The 18,087-nt window shown below is 38.5% G+C and overlaps 10 protein-coding genes across 10 annotated transcripts, besides 2 other annotated features; 7 read left to right on the top strand and 3 right to left on the bottom strand.

The window, feature by feature from the left end:
* Positions 1–99: 99 nt before the first annotated feature.
* On the top strand, positions 100–1,324 carry PAL2 (Pal2p; the record flags this gene model as incomplete). Its single annotated transcript, NM_001179227.1, has 2 exons — positions 100–224; positions 349–1,324. The coding sequence occupies 2 exons, from the start codon at positions 100–102 to the stop codon at positions 1,322–1,324; spliced, it is 1,101 nt and encodes a 366-aa protein (NP_011965.1).
* Positions 1,325–1,529: 205 nt separating this feature from the next.
* Positions 1,530–1,649: an origin of replication (ARS815; Putative replication origin; identified in multiple array studies, not yet confirmed by plasmid-based assay).
* Positions 1,650–2,261: 612 nt separating this feature from the next.
* On the top strand, positions 2,262–4,040 carry HXT5 (hexose transporter HXT5; the record flags this gene model as incomplete). Its single annotated transcript, NM_001179226.1, has 1 exon — positions 2,262–4,040. The coding sequence occupies one exon, from the start codon at positions 2,262–2,264 to the stop codon at positions 4,038–4,040; it is 1,779 nt and encodes a 592-aa protein (NP_011964.1).
* A 2,043-nt stretch (positions 4,041–6,083) lies between these two features.
* HXT1 (hexose transporter HXT1) lies at positions 6,084–7,796 on the top strand (the record flags this gene model as incomplete). Its single annotated transcript, NM_001179224.1, has 1 exon — positions 6,084–7,796. One exon carries the CDS (start codon positions 6,084–6,086, stop codon positions 7,794–7,796), a length of 1,713 nt encoding a protein of 570 aa, NP_011962.1.
* Positions 7,797–9,018: 1,222 nt separating this feature from the next.
* On the bottom strand, positions 9,019–9,567 carry AHT1 (Aht1p; the record flags this gene model as incomplete). The annotated part of the gene is made up of 1 exon (NM_001348818.1): positions 9,019–9,567. One exon carries the CDS (start codon positions 9,565–9,567, stop codon positions 9,019–9,021), a length of 549 nt encoding a protein of 182 aa, NP_001335739.1.
* A 330-nt stretch (positions 9,568–9,897) lies between these two features.
* Positions 9,898–11,628, top strand: HXT4 (hexose transporter HXT4; the record flags this gene model as incomplete). Its single annotated transcript, NM_001179222.2, has 1 exon — positions 9,898–11,628. One exon carries the CDS (start codon positions 9,898–9,900, stop codon positions 11,626–11,628), a length of 1,731 nt encoding a protein of 576 aa, NP_011960.2.
* Positions 11,581–11,939: an origin of replication (ARS814; Putative replication origin; identified in multiple array studies, not yet confirmed by plasmid-based assay).
* Positions 11,939–13,870, top strand: MSR1 (arginine--tRNA ligase MSR1; the record flags this gene model as incomplete). The annotated part of the gene is made up of 1 exon (NM_001179221.1): positions 11,939–13,870. The coding sequence occupies one exon, from the start codon at positions 11,939–11,941 to the stop codon at positions 13,868–13,870; it is 1,932 nt and encodes a 643-aa protein (NP_011959.1).
* Positions 13,871–14,083: 213 nt separating this feature from the next.
* On the top strand, positions 14,084–14,932 carry YNG2 (histone acetyltransferase YNG2; the record flags this gene model as incomplete). The annotated part of the gene is made up of 1 exon (NM_001179220.1): positions 14,084–14,932. One exon carries the CDS (start codon positions 14,084–14,086, stop codon positions 14,930–14,932), a length of 849 nt encoding a protein of 282 aa, NP_011958.1.
* A 478-nt stretch (positions 14,933–15,410) lies between these two features.
* Positions 15,411–16,028, top strand: GAR1 (H/ACA snoRNP pseudouridylase subunit GAR1; the record flags this gene model as incomplete). The annotated part of the gene is made up of 1 exon (NM_001179219.1): positions 15,411–16,028. The coding sequence occupies one exon, from the start codon at positions 15,411–15,413 to the stop codon at positions 16,026–16,028; it is 618 nt and encodes a 205-aa protein (NP_011957.1).
* Positions 16,029–16,326: 298 nt separating this feature from the next.
* RPF1 (rRNA-binding ribosome biosynthesis protein RPF1) lies at positions 16,327–17,214 on the bottom strand (the record flags this gene model as incomplete). The annotated part of the gene is made up of 1 exon (NM_001179218.1): positions 16,327–17,214. One exon carries the CDS (start codon positions 17,212–17,214, stop codon positions 16,327–16,329), a length of 888 nt encoding a protein of 295 aa, NP_011956.1.
* A 339-nt stretch (positions 17,215–17,553) lies between these two features.
* RTC3 (Rtc3p) lies at positions 17,554–17,889 on the bottom strand (the record flags this gene model as incomplete). The annotated part of the gene is made up of 1 exon (NM_001179217.1): positions 17,554–17,889. The coding sequence occupies one exon, from the start codon at positions 17,887–17,889 to the stop codon at positions 17,554–17,556; it is 336 nt and encodes a 111-aa protein (NP_011955.1).
* Positions 17,890–18,087: the final 198 nt, after the last annotated feature.

Genomic DNA, 18,087 nt, shown 5'->3' with positions numbered 1-18,087 from the left:
ATTTTTTCTTGACTGTCTTCTGGTAAATCTTGCAAAATTACTACTATTTTGTATTTCAGAAGCGTTTTTTCCAAAGAATACTATATCAAACAGACGCAAATGAATCAAACAGGAAGGACCATAGGCGGTCCTCAAAATGGCGTGAATACAGTGATTAACCCCTTCAGAGTTTCTCCTTCAGAGGACAGAGTATCAAGCAGGGATGAAACGCCCAGGAATTATAAGTATGTGTAGCTCCACTCCCAAAATTGCACTACAGTGTAACTAACAGTCATGACTACTTCAGAATACTAACTTAACTCTTTTTCTCCTTTCAAAATCGATTGAGATAATCCATAATTATTGCAGTAACCCATTTTTAAATGAAGATGACACTAGGAGGGCCCATAACAGTAGCGTTTCCAATTCTAGACAAGAAAGACTCCCATCATATGAAGAAGCTGCGGGGACACCGAAACAGCAAGCTCCATACCCAAAAGAAAAGAAACGCAGTAGTGGTTCAAATAGTCACCAACACAACCACCACCACCATCGTCGTACATCACACGGACATAGGGACAAAGATAAGCAGAAGAGCAAAAGCAGAACCAAGGTTAAGCCCCCTAAAAATGTAGACACTATTGACAAGATGGATGTTACAGGATTATTTGGCGGATCTTTCCATCATGACGGCCCCTTTGATGCATGCACTCCACAGAGAAATAAGAATAATAAAGTGGCGCCTGTACTGGCCTTCCCAGCAGATGGTCCAAATAATACAGTAGGCGGCCGCACAAGTAAGAAGTCTACCTTAGATGAGGTGTTTGGTAGGGAAACAGTAGACGACGATTCTGAGACGCTGAACCAACTACAAGATAGAGCATATTTATTCAATAAGGCCAATTCCAGTACTACGACTTTGGATGCGATTAAACCGAATTCAAAAAATATTACCCAGTTCGATTCCAAAATGAAAACTGAACTAGTCCATGGGCCCATTACGATGGGTCTAGGCTCAACGACGTTCCTGGATGGCGCACCAGCGTCTTCCGCTGCCATAGAGCAAGATGTTATCAACCACGCACAAGAATCTCGTAGGAAAAACAGCATAGCAAGAAAAAAGTCTCTCCCCTCAAGAAGACATCTACAAGTGAACAACAACAATTTAAAGCTAGTGAAAACACATAGTGGACACTTGGAGCAAAAGGACGTAGACGATAATAGAACTTCTGTTCCGGTCACTGCCACCCAAGGAAGCGGTCACGAAGATGTTGTTAAAAAGGAAAACACCGGCAACAAGCTATTAAGGAGGGTGAAAAGCTTGAAAACTAGTAAAAAGCACTGATCAATGCTTCTTTCTTGCGTTCTTTTTGTTGCGCCCATATATTATTTTATTTATTACATTCATATAGCAATATTTACCTTATTTTATTGGTTACTTTTCTATACGCAAAATCACTACACTATGTTATGTTAAGGTCTCCGATACGGGAATATACCAATCAATACTTATCACTTCGGATTTTTTATGGGTCTTATCCCCACTGTTCCATTTTCTTGTTTAAGGCATCCCGGAGGATAAACTAAAAAGGTGGCCCATCCCACCCGAAATGAAAGTAATCATCTGCTAGCAAAAAGTAAAGAAATGAGAGCATGCTGTGATGTACTGGTGGACGAAATTGTGACCCATACCCACCGAAGAAACATCCGCATGACGTGTTACTGTTACTTCCCGGATTAAGGGATGCATTCTAACTCTGTGCGCCCTTTTCTCTGCAGTTGATCCGCATTCCCCGTGGCTGTGCACATTAGGGGACAGTAAGTAATTCACTTTCTGATCCCGCACTCATAGCGATGGAATAATATACCGGATTTCACACCTTGTTATTGAGTGAAGTACTGCTTGGTGAAATGATATCTTTATGTTCAATATTAATGGTCGTGTGGATGAATATATGGGCATGGGTTAATTAGTTTTAGGGGCACGGAGTAAACAAGAAAGGAGGGCCAGAATCATTAGTAGAGTACCTCAAGTTTGGTTTCTTTTTGATTTCACGTATAAAAGAGTCTCTCTCTTTTCTTTTCATGCTAGTCGAACGGTTCTCCCTCTAAGAATAAGAAACTATCAAAAGAAAGAGAAAAGTCGATTGAATAATTTTTCTATATATAATATACGCAAACAAGATTCGCTTTCACTTTGCAATTTTACTTCATAGCTTTGTTAAAACCAGCAAAAAATATTATTTTTCTAGAAAAAAGAATATATTAGAGGTAAAGAAAGAATGTCGGAACTTGAAAACGCTCATCAAGGCCCCTTGGAAGGGTCTGCTACTGTGAGCACAAATTCTAACTCATACAACGAGAAGTCAGGAAACTCGACTGCTCCTGGTACCGCCGGTTACAACGATAATTTGGCACAAGCTAAACCCGTCTCAAGTTACATTTCCCATGAAGGCCCTCCCAAAGACGAACTGGAAGAGCTTCAGAAGGAGGTTGACAAACAACTAGAGAAGAAATCGAAGTCGGATTTACTATTTGTATCCGTCTGCTGTTTGATGGTTGCTTTTGGTGGGTTCGTGTTTGGGTGGGATACTGGTACTATATCTGGTTTTGTCAGGCAAACAGACTTCATTAGGCGATTTGGCAGCACCCGTGCAAACGGGACTACCTATCTTTCCGATGTCAGAACCGGTTTGATGGTTTCTATTTTCAACATCGGCTGCGCTATCGGAGGTATAGTTTTGTCAAAGCTCGGTGATATGTATGGACGTAAGATTGGTCTGATGACTGTTGTCGTCATTTACTCAATTGGGATCATCATCCAAATCGCCTCCATTGACAAATGGTATCAATATTTCATTGGAAGAATCATCTCAGGACTGGGCGTTGGTGGTATTACAGTTTTGGCGCCTATGCTAATTTCTGAAGTGTCGCCTAAGCAGTTGCGTGGTACTCTGGTTTCATGTTACCAATTAATGATCACTTTCGGTATCTTTTTGGGATATTGTACTAATTTTGGTACCAAGAATTACTCAAACTCTGTCCAATGGAGGGTACCATTAGGCTTATGCTTTGCATGGTCTATTTTTATGATTGTTGGTATGACGTTCGTTCCTGAATCCCCACGTTATCTGGTAGAAGTGGGAAAAATTGAAGAGGCCAAGCGGTCCTTAGCAAGAGCTAACAAAACCACTGAAGACTCTCCTTTAGTAACTTTAGAAATGGAGAACTATCAGTCTTCTATTGAAGCTGAGAGATTGGCGGGCTCTGCTTCTTGGGGGGAATTGGTTACTGGTAAGCCCCAGATGTTCAGACGTACACTAATGGGTATGATGATTCAATCTTTACAACAGCTGACAGGTGACAATTACTTCTTTTACTATGGTACTACAATTTTCCAGGCTGTTGGTTTGGAAGATTCATTTGAAACTGCTATTGTTTTGGGTGTTGTTAATTTTGTTTCGACTTTTTTCTCGCTATATACCGTCGATCGTTTTGGTCGTCGTAATTGTTTGTTATGGGGCTGTGTAGGTATGATTTGTTGCTATGTCGTCTATGCCTCTGTTGGTGTTACCAGATTATGGCCAAACGGTCAAGATCAACCATCTTCAAAGGGTGCTGGTAACTGTATGATTGTTTTCGCATGTTTCTACATTTTCTGTTTCGCTACCACTTGGGCCCCCGTTGCCTATGTCCTTATCTCTGAGTCGTATCCCTTAAGAGTACGTGGTAAAGCAATGTCGATTGCAAGTGCCTGTAACTGGATTTGGGGGTTCTTGATCAGTTTTTTCACTCCATTTATTACTTCAGCAATCAATTTCTATTATGGCTATGTCTTTATGGGTTGTATGGTGTTCGCATACTTTTATGTGTTCTTCTTTGTTCCAGAGACAAAGGGCTTAACATTAGAAGAAGTCAACGAAATGTATGAAGAAAATGTGCTACCTTGGAAGTCTACCAAATGGATCCCACCATCTAGGAGAACAACAGATTATGACCTAGACGCTACTAGAAATGATCCGAGACCATTTTATAAAAGGATGTTCACTAAAGAAAAATAATCTCTTGTAGTGTAGGATCAACTATTTTCGCATACTTGCAATGTTCAGCATTGCACCATTTCAAATTTTAATATTAATATTAATCGTTTTCGTTCATATGTTCATTCATAGTTTACAAATAATGCAATCATATGCAGAGATATTTTGTCCGTGGTTAATAGGGCTGCCTGTTATTCCTTTAATTCAACTAAATTACGTATGTCTAATAATATCAAAATCATCATGACGTTTTTGTTTTTTTTCTTTATTTTAAGTAGGATCAAACCAGGGGAGAAAGGGTTGCTACGCCTAACAACAAGAACTTGTATATCGTTTCTTGTTACTTATACTTTTCTGCCCACTTCTCTCTTACAACTGCTCGAGCTCATCCTTGGTAATAAAACAGTGAGGACGGTTACTCGAGGTTTCAACAGGGGAAAATAAATTTATATGATGAATCAAGAGCCCCGTTCTTTTACCGTATTATCCTTCATACTACATACTAGGGAAAGAACTGAAAACTCCGCTACCTGCTGTAACAGCGCATAATAAAAAGCAAGAATATAGACAGTTACTGTTGTTTACGTTCTTTGATGACATCATTCTCATCAGACATACAGAAACACATCCTTTTTGTCTACCCCGTATTTATTCCAACTTCAAAGTATAGGTACCGTCCGGTTATACTCTCATATACTTTGTGGCAGTTTGCTTCTTTAAACCTTGTTAACCCAGAATATTTTCAGTGCAAAAAGCTTCCGATCCTCAAATACAGTGAGAGAAAAAGCAAACTTGTCTTCATTATTTTTCTGTTTGGCCCTGTCACGGTTCTTTTTATGGCCTTCTCGAAGGATATCCGTAGTCAATTATATTCACGTAGTTGCCAAAAGTAATTTTTGGAAAACTATTATTCCTCCGAGAAAACCTCACACAGAAATCCTTGCAGGTCTCATCTGGAATATAATTCCCCCCTCCTGAAGCAAATTTTTCCTTTGAGCCGGAATTTTTGATATTCCGAGTTCTTTTTTTCCATTCGCGGAGGTTATTCCATTCCTAAACGAGTGGCCACAATGAAACTTCAATTCATATCGACCGACTATTTTTCTCCGAACCAAAAAAATAGCAGGGCGAGATTGGAGCTGCGGAAAAAAGAGGAAAAAATTTTTTCGTAGTTTTCTTGTGCAAATTAGGGTGTAAGGTTTCTAGGGCTTATTGGTTCAAGCAGAAGAGACAACAATTGTAGGTCCTAAATTCAAGGCGGATGTAAGGAGTATTGGTTTCGAAAGTTTTTCCGAAGCGGCATGGCAGGGACTACTTGCGCATGCGCTCGGATTATCTTCATTTTTGCTTGCAAAAACGTAGAATCATGGTAAATTACATGAAGAATTCTCTTTTTTTTTTTTTTTTTTTTTTTTTTACCTCTAAAGAGTGTTGACCAACTGAAAAAACCCTTCTTCAAGAGAGTTAAACTAAGACTAACCATCATAACTTCCAAGGAATTAATCGATATCTTGCACTCCTGATTTTTCTTCAAAGAGACAGCGCAAAGGATTATGACACTGTTGCATTGAGTCAAAAGTTTTTCCGAAGTGACCCAGTGCTCTTTTTTTTTTTCCGTGAAGGACTGACAAATATGCGCACAAGATCCAATACGTAATGGAAATTCGGAAAAACTAGGAAGAAATGCTGCAGGGCATTGCCGTGCCGATCTTTTGTCTTTCAGATATATGAGAAAAAGAATATTCATCAAGTGCTGATAGAAGAATACCACTCATATGACGTGGGCAGAAGACAGCAAACGTAAACATGAGCTGCTGCGACATTTGATGGCTTTTATCCGACAAGCCAGGAAACTCCACCATTATCTAATGTAGCAAAATATTTCTTAACACCCGAAGTTGCGTGTCCCCCTCACGTTTTTAATCATTTGAATTAGTATATTGAAATTATATATAAAGGCAACAATGTCCCCATAATCAATTCCATCTGGGGTCTCATGTTCTTTCCCCACCTTAAAATCTATAAAGATATCATAATCGTCAACTAGTTGATATACGTAAAATCATGAATTCAACTCCCGATCTAATATCTCCTCAGAAATCCAATTCATCCAACTCATATGAATTGGAATCTGGTCGTTCAAAGGCCATGAATACTCCAGAAGGTAAAAATGAAAGTTTTCACGACAACTTAAGTGAAAGTCAAGTGCAACCCGCCGTTGCCCCTCCAAACACCGGAAAAGGTGTCTACGTAACGGTTTCTATCTGTTGTGTTATGGTTGCTTTCGGTGGTTTCATATTTGGATGGGATACTGGTACCATTTCTGGTTTTGTTGCTCAAACTGATTTTCTAAGAAGATTTGGTATGAAGCACCACGACGGTAGTCATTACTTGTCCAAGGTGAGAACTGGTTTAATTGTCTCTATTTTTAACATTGGTTGTGCCATTGGTGGTATCGTCTTAGCCAAGCTAGGTGATATGTATGGTCGTAGAATCGGTTTGATTGTCGTTGTAGTAATCTACACTATCGGTATCATTATTCAAATAGCCTCGATCAACAAGTGGTACCAATATTTCATTGGTAGAATTATCTCTGGTTTAGGTGTCGGTGGTATCACAGTTTTATCTCCCATGCTAATATCTGAGGTCGCCCCCAGTGAAATGAGAGGCACCTTGGTTTCATGTTACCAAGTCATGATTACTTTAGGTATTTTCTTAGGTTACTGTACCAATTTTGGTACCAAGAATTACTCAAACTCTGTCCAATGGAGAGTTCCATTAGGTTTGTGTTTCGCCTGGGCCTTATTTATGATTGGTGGTATGATGTTTGTTCCTGAATCTCCACGTTATTTGGTTGAAGCTGGCAGAATCGACGAAGCCAGGGCTTCTTTAGCTAAAGTTAACAAATGCCCACCTGACCATCCATACATTCAATATGAGTTGGAAACTATCGAAGCCAGTGTCGAAGAAATGAGAGCCGCTGGTACTGCATCTTGGGGCGAATTATTCACTGGTAAACCAGCCATGTTTCAACGTACTATGATGGGTATCATGATTCAATCTCTACAACAATTAACTGGTGATAACTATTTCTTCTACTACGGTACCATTGTTTTCCAGGCTGTCGGTTTAAGTGACTCTTTTGAAACTTCTATTGTCTTTGGTGTCGTCAACTTCTTCTCCACTTGTTGTTCTCTGTACACCGTTGACCGTTTTGGCCGTCGTAACTGTTTGATGTGGGGTGCTGTCGGTATGGTCTGCTGTTATGTTGTCTATGCCTCTGTTGGTGTTACCAGATTATGGCCAAACGGTCAAGATCAACCATCTTCAAAGGGTGCTGGTAACTGTATGATTGTTTTCGCATGTTTCTACATTTTCTGTTTCGCTACTACCTGGGCCCCAATTGCTTACGTTGTTATTTCAGAATGTTTCCCATTAAGAGTCAAATCCAAGTGTATGTCTATTGCCAGTGCTGCTAACTGGATCTGGGGTTTCTTGATTAGTTTCTTCACCCCATTTATTACTGGTGCCATCAACTTCTACTACGGTTACGTTTTCATGGGCTGTATGGTTTTCGCTTACTTTTACGTCTTTTTCTTCGTTCCAGAAACTAAAGGTTTATCATTAGAAGAAGTTAATGATATGTACGCCGAAGGTGTTCTACCATGGAAATCAGCTTCCTGGGTTCCAGTATCCAAGAGAGGCGCTGACTACAACGCTGATGACCTAATGCATGATGACCAACCATTTTACAAGAGTTTGTTTAGCAGGAAATAAACTAAACAAGCTCAATATGCATATTTTAATGACTTATACAGTATTTAATTTCTCAGTAAATTTTATAAAGGTGATATTATATTGGTGTTAAAACAAAATTCTTGTCAAATTCATAAACAGATGTTCTTTTCTTTGCTAGTTCTTGACCTTCACCAAGGAACAAGAAATTTCATTCTGGCACTCTTCCGAGGAAAAATTTTATATGATATAGTATGGGTTAATACCACATAGGCGCTATACATAGTTCAAACGCCCGCTTATGATTTCGGAAAAATGTCAAATGAATAGAAATTGACAACGCTGCTGCTTCAACATCTAGTAGTGTTACTTAAGCCTGTTAGGATGTTGTTTTTAGGTATTTATAATTACTAGCAATAATTTCCATTAACAGATAACCGAGTCGATCTCAATGGATATACAGTTGCCAATCATATGTATTTTCTGACTGGCACAGGGAGACACGAAAAACACTTGCTTGATAAGAGGTGAAGCAGTAAAGAAAAGACGACAAGTAAAAAAAAAATGACGAGAAAATGCACGCTACCATCGAAAAGGCGACCTTTCCAATCCACTAAGAGTTACTTTAAAATCGTTGAAAAAGCATTATGACACTATGTTTGGCGCCAATAAGAATACTACGTCATTATGCATGGAGGAGAACCGAATATTTTTTTTTTATTCCAGCCCTCTTCATGTAAATGTTCTGATTGATAAAAGAATGAAAAGCCCTAGGGTTATTAAATCCAAAACTTAGGCTGCCAACCTGACATTGTAGACAAGACACGACAGCGGTAAGAGAAGATCTGAACAGCTGACGCAAGTACCCCAGATATTTTCCAACTTTTACGGGAAAAAAGACTAATAGGAAGGAGGTGGGGAATCATGCTTTAGTTTCAACTTTGAGGTTTAGCTTTCAGACACGAAAACTAGAAGGAACATTATGTTGTTTCACTTTCATTTTGGAACAGAACTACGCTACCGCATCAATTTGCGGGAATTTTGATTTGGCAACGCGCACGTATTTTCTAGCGATGCGTAAAAGTAAAACAGTCAAGATAGTCTCATCCTAGATGGTGCAAAGTTAGGACCGAAAAGCCAGGTTCAACGATGTTGCCAAATAGTCGTACCTGAAAAGCTTAGGTTTTCCATTTATGCGAATATCTCTATGCAAAATAAATTTTAAGTACCTCAAAATTTTTTTGCACCGATCAAGATATAATAATCAGATGAGAATGAATAAACAAGACGCAGATGAAGGCTGGGCCTCCAACGAAACCCAGTACACTGCAGTAATTTCCACCAAGAAACGCTTGGCCTTCGTAAAGTCACTTGCAGCAGCATAGCGGAAACAAGGAAGAAAAATATCCGAGTCAGCTGGTTCCGGGATTTTTTTTTGCCCAATAGGAAAAACAATGCCCAAACCGGAACCATTTCCCGTTTTTTCTTTCGGTTTATCCGCTTTCTTCCAAAAAAATCCGTACAAAATGGAAAAACAATGTTTATATAATATTCCACATTTTTCCTGGCCTGCGTCTCTTTCTGTGGAGAAGAAGATATTTCCCTGAGCAGTTTTTTTTTCTGACCCCTTTTTTTTTCCCACCCCCCCCGGTTTTTTTTCCATGGGGCCCCATATTCCCCCGCCTGCAGGAAAACTTGGGGAAAGAGGAAAAACACTTCGGATAAAAACGGTCAAGAAGCTCTTCGACGATTTAGTGCCACCTTCATGAAAAATTCCAGAGTTTTTTCCAGCTGCTTTGATTTTACAGTCCATTATTCGGCGTCTAACGATTCTGATTAAGAAACAACGGAGGAAAACTCAAATTCTAATATAATATTTTTAAGTTTATGAAGGTGGGGTGGTAAGAAAAGCAACTAAAATAATCTTCAAGTCAATTAGTGGTGAAAAGCTTCAACACTGGGGAATGAATAATATGTCATCTAGAAAAAATTTTATATAAATACTCAGTGTTTTATTCATTATTCTCGATTCATTCACTTCAATTCCTCTTCATGAGTAATAGAAACCATAAAGAAAAGATATATTCAAAGCCTCTTATCAAGGTTTGGTTTTGAAACACTTTTACAATAAAATCTGCCAAAAATGTCTGAAGAAGCTGCCTATCAAGAGGATACAGCAGTCCAAAATACTCCAGCTGATGCTTTGTCGCCAGTTGAATCCGATTCTAATTCCGCTTTGTCTACTCCATCCAACAAAGCTGAAAGAGATGACATGAAAGATTTCGACGAGAATCACGAAGAATCTAATAACTACGTTGAAATTCCAAAGAAGCCCGCCTCCGCCTACGTTACAGTTTCCATCTGTTGTTTAATGGTTGCTTTCGGTGGTTTTGTTTTCGGTTGGGATACTGGTACCATTTCTGGTTTTGTTGCTCAAACTGATTTTATCAGAAGATTTGGTATGAAGCACCACGATGGTACTTATTATTTGTCTAAGGTTAGAACTGGTTTAATTGTCTCCATTTTCAACATTGGTTGTGCCATTGGTGGTATTATTTTAGCAAAATTAGGTGATATGTATGGTCGTAAAATGGGTTTGATTGTCGTTGTTGTCATCTACATTATCGGTATCATTATCCAAATTGCCTCAATCAACAAGTGGTACCAATATTTCATTGGTAGAATTATCTCTGGTTTAGGTGTCGGTGGTATTGCCGTTTTATCTCCTATGTTGATTTCTGAAGTCTCTCCAAAGCATATTAGAGGTACTTTGGTTTCATGTTACCAACTTATGATTACTTTGGGTATTTTCTTGGGTTACTGTACAAACTACGGTACCAAGACCTACACCAATTCTGTCCAATGGAGAGTTCCATTAGGTCTAGGTTTCGCTTGGGCTTTGTTTATGATTGGTGGTATGACATTCGTTCCAGAATCTCCACGTTATTTAGTTGAAGTCGGTAAAATTGAAGAAGCTAAGCGTTCTATTGCTCTTTCAAATAAGGTCAGCGCAGACGATCCAGCTGTTATGGCTGAAGTCGAAGTTGTTCAAGCTACAGTTGAAGCTGAAAAATTAGCTGGTAATGCCTCCTGGGGTGAAATATTTAGCACTAAGACTAAGGTTTTCCAACGTTTGATCATGGGTGCTATGATTCAATCATTGCAACAATTGACAGGTGATAACTATTTCTTCTATTACGGTACTACCGTTTTCACTGCTGTCGGTTTGGAAGATTCTTTTGAAACTTCTATTGTCTTGGGTATTGTCAACTTTGCTTCCACCTTTGTTGGTATTTTCTTAGTCGAAAGATATGGTCGTCGTAGATGTTTATTATGGGGTGCTGCTTCCATGACAGCTTGTATGGTTGTTTTCGCTTCTGTTGGTGTTACAAGATTGTGGCCAAATGGTAAGAAGAACGGGTCTTCTAAGGGTGCTGGTAACTGTATGATTGTCTTCACATGTTTCTACTTATTCTGTTTTGCCACTACCTGGGCTCCAATTCCATTTGTTGTTAACTCTGAAACTTTCCCATTGAGAGTTAAGTCCAAGTGTATGGCTATTGCTCAAGCTTGTAACTGGATCTGGGGTTTCTTGATTGGTTTCTTTACTCCATTTATTTCAGGTGCTATTGATTTCTACTACGGTTATGTTTTCATGGGCTGTTTGGTCTTTTCTTACTTCTACGTCTTCTTCTTCGTTCCAGAAACTAAAGGTTTGACTTTAGAAGAAGTTAACACCTTATGGGAAGAAGGTGTTTTGCCATGGAAATCACCTTCTTGGGTTCCACCAAACAAGAGAGGTACTGACTACAACGCTGATGATCTAATGCATGATGATCAACCATTTTACAAGAAGATGTTCGGAAAAAAGTAGGTCAGTTAATTAAATAATATAGACTTCCTTCAAGGAATAAAAATAATATTTGATCTTCAATTTTTAACGCTTTATGAAATATATATTTATGATTTAATAGTTTATAGATAATACTTTATCAAACTACAATTTTGAATTATGTTTTTTGTTTCATAGTTCTGGAAGAGGTTAGGAATAGGCCGAATTCTCCACTTAACGATGGCAAAAGGTCATCAATAAATACGACAAAAAAGACGTAAATACGTAGAACACAACTTTGATCTACCGTCAATCAAAAAGCTTTGAATGACCTACCTGAAAGTGGGTCAATATGTTCGGGATAGTTTATCTGAAGAATCGCAGTTTACTCTGCAAGAACCCCTTTTCTTCTTACCCTCGTTATGGCTTCATGCCCTCGTTCGACACCCAGTTCAGCAACCAATTTCGTAAATTAGAAATTAATATTGGACGGAAAAGATACAGCTCAAAAACCTTGAATACAAAATATACTGACCAACCCGAAGGCCCAATTTATCCTTTGGATGTACTACGCCTAGACATCTCAAAAGCACTGCATGATATATCCGGAATAGACCACTCGCTAATACTAAATGCGCTTGAGTCGACAAATAGTATGGATAGAGGTGATCTACTGCTACCTCTTCCAAAGATAAAAGTGGCTGACCCTGTGGCCGTTGCCAACCGATGGGCCATTGAACTAAGCACGCATGGGTGTATTGGAAAGGTTTGTGCAAAAGGGCCATTTCTTCAGTTCTTCCTGGACCAGCGGTATTTGATACAATCAACGGTACCAAATATATTACTTCAAAAGGGGAAATATGGTCAGAAAAAATCTCGTCATCAGAAAAAAGTTGTAGTAGAATTTTCATCACCAAATATTGCCAAACCATTCCATGCAGGCCATTTAAGATCGACTATAATAGGTGGATTCCTTTCAAACTTATATGAAGCAATGGGGTGGTCCGTTACACGTATGAACTACCTAGGAGACTGGGGCAGACAGTTTGGTTTGTTAGCAGTCGGTTTTAAGAGATACGGCGATGAAAAGACGTTACAAAAGCAGCCAATTCAGCATTTATTCGACGTCTACGTTAAAATCAACATGGACCTTGCCAAGGAAGAGATAAACGGAAACTCTAAGTGTGGGATTAGCGGTGAGGCCCGTAGTTTTTTCAAAAACTTAGAAAATGGGGATGAGAATGCCATTAAGATATGGAATAGGTTTCGCTCGTTATCCATCCACCACTATATCCAAACTTATTCACGTTTGAACATTAATTTTGATATATTCTCCGGTGAATCACAAGTGTCTAAAGAATCTATGAATGAAGCCTTAGATATATTTCGCAAAAACAATCTTGTTAAAGAAATAGACGGTGCCCTTGTCATCGATTTAACCCAATGGTCGAAAAGATTGGGCAGAGTTGTTGTACAAAAATCAGACGGAACAACTTTGTACTTGACAAGAGATGTAGGGGCAGCCATAGAGCGTAAAAAGAATCTACATTTTGATAAAATGGTGTACGTGATTTCCTCACAGCAAGATTTATACATGTCCCAGTTTTTTATGATATTAAAAAAAATGAATTTTGAATGGGCAAAAGACTTGCAGCATATAAATTTTGGTATGGTGCAGGGCATGTCGACCAGAAAAGGAAATGTGGTATTCTTAGATACCATACTAGACGAGGCAAGGGATAAAGCTCTGCAAATTATGGAAAATAACAAAATGAAAATATCTCAGGTAGATAATCCACAGCGTGTTGCAGATTTAATTGGCGTATCTGCTATCATTATTCAAGATATGAAATCAAAGCGTATCAATAACTATGAATTCAACTGGAACAGAATGTTGTCTTTCGAAGGTGACACAGGGCCCTATTTACAATACACACATTCCAGACTTAGATCTTTAGAAAGGACCTCCAGCGACTTTACGACGGACATGCTAATACACGCAGATTTTTCAAATTTAAATGAACCACAACTAGTTGAGCTTGTGAGGTTGCTAGCGCAGTATCCAGATGTCCTTAGACGAGCATTCGAAACTCAAGAGCCGGCCACGATTGTAACATATTTATTCAAAGTTTGCCATCAGGTCTCCTCGTGCTATAAAAAAATATGGGTTTCCGGAAAACCTGCAGATATTGCCATACCGCGACTCGCCGTATATTCAGCAAGTAGACAAGTGTTACACAATGCAATGTCGCTTTTGGGACTAGTCCCGGTTGATAGAATGTAATTATATGAATAAGCTAGCAAATGCTAGATTAATTTAGATTAAGTTTAACCAATTTATAAACATGTAAATAGAAGAAAGTTTATTGTTACGTACAACGTGATATTTTCCGATTTTCCTTTAATTGATTCTTGAATAACCCACCTACCGTTAGTTGAAATAGAAACAAAGAAGAAGGATATGCAAGTTTATATTGGACAACATAACCAATAGAAGATGGATCCAAGTTTAGTTTTAGAGCAAACGATACAAGATGTGTCCAACCTCCCATCAGAATTTCGTTACCTCTTAGAGGAGATCGGTTCAAATGATTTGAAGCTCATCGAAGAAAAAAAGAAATACGAGCAAAAAGAATCACAAATACACAAATTTATAAGACAGCAAGGCTCAATACCGAAACATCCACAGGAAGATGGGCTTGACAAAGAAATAAAAGAATCACTTTTGAAATGTCAGTCTTTGCAAAGAGAAAAATGCGTTCTGGCGAACACTGCCTTGTTTCTAATTGCTAGACACTTGAATAAGTTGGAAAAAAACATCGCTTTATTGGAGGAAGATGGTGTTCTAGCCCCCGTGGAAGAAGATGGAGACATGGATAGCGCTGCTGAAGCCTCTAGAGAAAGTTCAGTTGTGAGTAACAGTAGCGTGAAAAAGAGAAGAGCTGCATCAAGCTCAGGATCCGTTCCACCCACTTTGAAAAAGAAAAAAACTAGTCGAACATCTAAACTGCAAAATGAAATTGACGTTTCTTCAAGAGAAAAGTCTGTTACTCCAGTGAGCCCAAGCATTGAAAAGAAGATTGCAAGAACAAAAGAATTCAAAAACAGTAGAAATGGTAAAGGCCAAAACGGTTCCCCTGAAAACGAGGAAGAGGACAAAACTTTATACTGCTTCTGTCAAAGAGTTTCGTTTGGAGAAATGGTTGCATGTGATGGACCCAACTGTAAATATGAATGGTTTCATTATGATTGTGTAAATTTAAAAGAACCTCCGAAAGGAACATGGTACTGTCCCGAATGTAAAATTGAGATGGAAAAAAACAAACTGAAAAGAAAACGTAACTGAACAAAAATACCTTTTTGAGACTGAATGACCTCATTTACACTAATAATATTCCATAAGCCAGAAACGGTGATTGCTATTCTGACAATGTGCTTTTCGAAAAGGAGAAGTAATTTCGAGACATCAGCTAGCAAGGACATATACGATTGACATTTTTGAATGTACTTTCAAATACTTGTGAATCAAACTAAGATATGATTCCTGCATATTCAGGTATATACTATATATTTTAATTTCATTAGCATATGTGTCATACGGTTTTTAAAACTTATGAGCAGGAAAAAGGTGTCACGTGATCAGATGGTCTTTTTTTCAAACTTTGACGTCGGAATTTTTTGTAGTGAAAAATTTTTCGAGATGAGGAAAGGAAGAAAAAATTAATTTGTTAGCCTTATAACGTGAGCACCTTTTCGATAGAGTATCTGATTGCTCTCTTCTACCAAAAGATCACCTGAGGATAATTTTTAACCAAAAGAAAATAATGAGTTTCAGAGGAGGTAATAGAGGTGGCCGTGGCGGCTTCCGTGGCGGCTTTCGTGGTGGACGTACAGGCAGTGCTAGATCATTTCAACAAGGACCACCAGACACTGTTCTAGAAATGGGAGCTTTTCTACATCCATGTGAGGGTGATATTGTTTGCCGTTCTATCAACACTAAGATTCCATATTTCAATGCGCCAATATATTTGGAAAACAAGACTCAAGTCGGTAAAGTTGACGAAATATTGGGTCCATTAAACGAAGTATTTTTCACTATCAAGTGTGGTGACGGTGTCCAAGCAACCAGTTTTAAAGAAGGTGATAAATTCTACATTGCCGCTGACAAACTATTGCCTATTGAAAGATTTTTACCTAAGCCTAAGGTGGTAGGCCCACCAAAACCAAAAAACAAGAAGAAGAGAAGTGGTGCCCCAGGTGGCCGTGGTGGTGCTTCAATGGGTCGCGGTGGTAGCAGAGGAGGTTTCAGAGGAGGCCGTGGTGGTAGTTCTTTCAGAGGAGGCCGTGGTGGCAGTTCTTTCAGAGGTGGATCTCGTGGCGGATCATTTAGAGGAGGATCTCGTGGCGGATCTCGTGGTGGTTTCAGAGGAGGTAGAAGATAATCTAGCTAGAAAAAAATAAAAAAAAAAACCATCCTTTATCTTTCACAATTCTTCATTTCTTCCAACTTACTATATCTGCCGAAGCACGTCTAACGTCGAAAAAAAAAAAAAGAAATTACCGTTTGTTCTGTATACTATATATATATATATTTGTTTGATTGATTTACCTGTAATAAATTGATTTAAAATGAAAAAAAGAGAAATTCAGTAATACCAGAAGCCGCCGTAGTTAAACAAACGACCACGGTTCTTACGGTTGTCTTAATATTATATCCATACAAAGTTTACGAATGGAACACTATAAATAAAACTTTTTCTTTTCTTTGTCCATCTCAGGTTTATGCTCCCATTCAGTTTCTTCCTTAATACCCCTTTGCAATCTTTTCAACTTGAGGGTAAATTGTGGACCCAGTTCTTGCAAACCAACCCTTTCATTATCTTTGAAGACATACCGATGCCTTCTGAAGAAAATGTAATCTCTTTGATTATGTAGGGTGATAACTTGTCGACCTTCAATATCAGGATTCTGAGGTAAAATGGACTGAAACAACCTACCTACTGTTTGACCCAATCTGGTCTGGAAATTATTTAGAATCAATTCTGGAATATGGCTAGTTGGTCTACCATGACCGACAATTTTCTTCACTTCAACAAATGATGATAATTTAAAATAAAAAGTTGGGCCCTCTGGCAGATGTATGAATGTTAGGCCAGTAACCTTTTTCTTGTCCTCGTTGATTATCACGATGTCAGTGAAATTCCTTTTTATACAAATATCAGATATTTCCTTCAATTTGTAGCCAAATTTTCTTTTCACAAATGTGACGTTTGGTAAAATTTCGATTAAAATGTTAGCAAATTCATAAGCGCTCTTCTTAGCGTTTACATTTGTGGTCAGAAAGATCTTTGGTGGCTCATTAGAATTGCTGTTGAAGTATCTCATCAAATCGTCTTCATCTCCCTCCACTTCCTTGTTAATGGTCTCATCGTACACTCTAGTGTTCTCTATCGTCTGTGTTACGTTCTCTTTTAATCTCTGCTCCCGCAGCTCCGGATTCTCTCTCTCTTCCTTAGCTCTCTTTCTTCTCATGGTATGGCGCTCTTTATTTTTTTCATGTTTTATATCAGCAAAAATTTCTTGCCTCTTTAGCTTGTTTGTGATGTTTATCTCATTACCGAGAGCCATTTTTTAGTATTTCAATATATTAAGCCTGCTTTACCTCTTCCTTAGGTGTTCAATCGTAAAGTATAGCTTATGGCATCGCATTTCTTTTTACATCTCATCGCTAAAAATTTTACTTTTCCTTTGTATAAATAATCATGTGTGACGAACGCGAAAATGAAAAATGCACTGAATTAAATGTATACAACGTTATATAGATCGTAAATATGTATATTGAAATATACACCTTTTTGTTCTTTCTACTACTGTAAAAGAAGAATGCATGCGTTATGACAGGGCAGCACGCCAATTTAACTTATTGCATATTTCAATGCAGGCTGTCCAGACAGAAGGAAAAGCTACTCAATTGTAGGCTTTGGTTCCGGCGTTACCCCCTTTGGTTTTGAGACTAGAGGTGGTAGAGTTTGGCTTACCATTTCTCAATATCAAATCGATAACTTCTTCGATCTTCTTGCCCTTACCGAACTCATTTTCCACTTGGGCCTTGGAGGCAGCGCCCAACTCACCCTCGGCACCCCTACCGTCCTGAGGAGTGAAAACTTCGAAGAGTTCGACAACTTCAGATAGCTTACCAATTGATGGATTTTTCAAATATTCGTCTACAAGCTCTTCGGATGCAGCGAAGACAATCAAATCTGTATTTTCACCCTTGTAAAAGTATTTGGTTACAGTAGACATGTTGATTTTATTTTGTGTATGCGATGGTTTTCTTATTTTTATCAGCTTGTTCAAAGTATGAATTTGTTGATAGCTGCTTTTTTATTAGTCAAGAATTGAGTTTAAAGAACATTGGCTTGTGATCATCATCGAAATTGATTCTCATCACTTAAATATCTTTTGCTCCCTGTTTCTGGCGATCCCTTCGACTAAATAAGG

The sequence above is a fragment of the Saccharomyces cerevisiae genome, chromosome VIII (genome assembly GCF_000146045.2).
Source record: "Saccharomyces cerevisiae S288C chromosome VIII, complete sequence".
NCBI lineage: Eukaryota > Fungi > Ascomycota > Saccharomycetes > Saccharomycetales > Saccharomycetaceae > Saccharomyces > Saccharomyces cerevisiae.
This window is presented reverse-complemented; position numbering and strand designations above follow the sequence as displayed.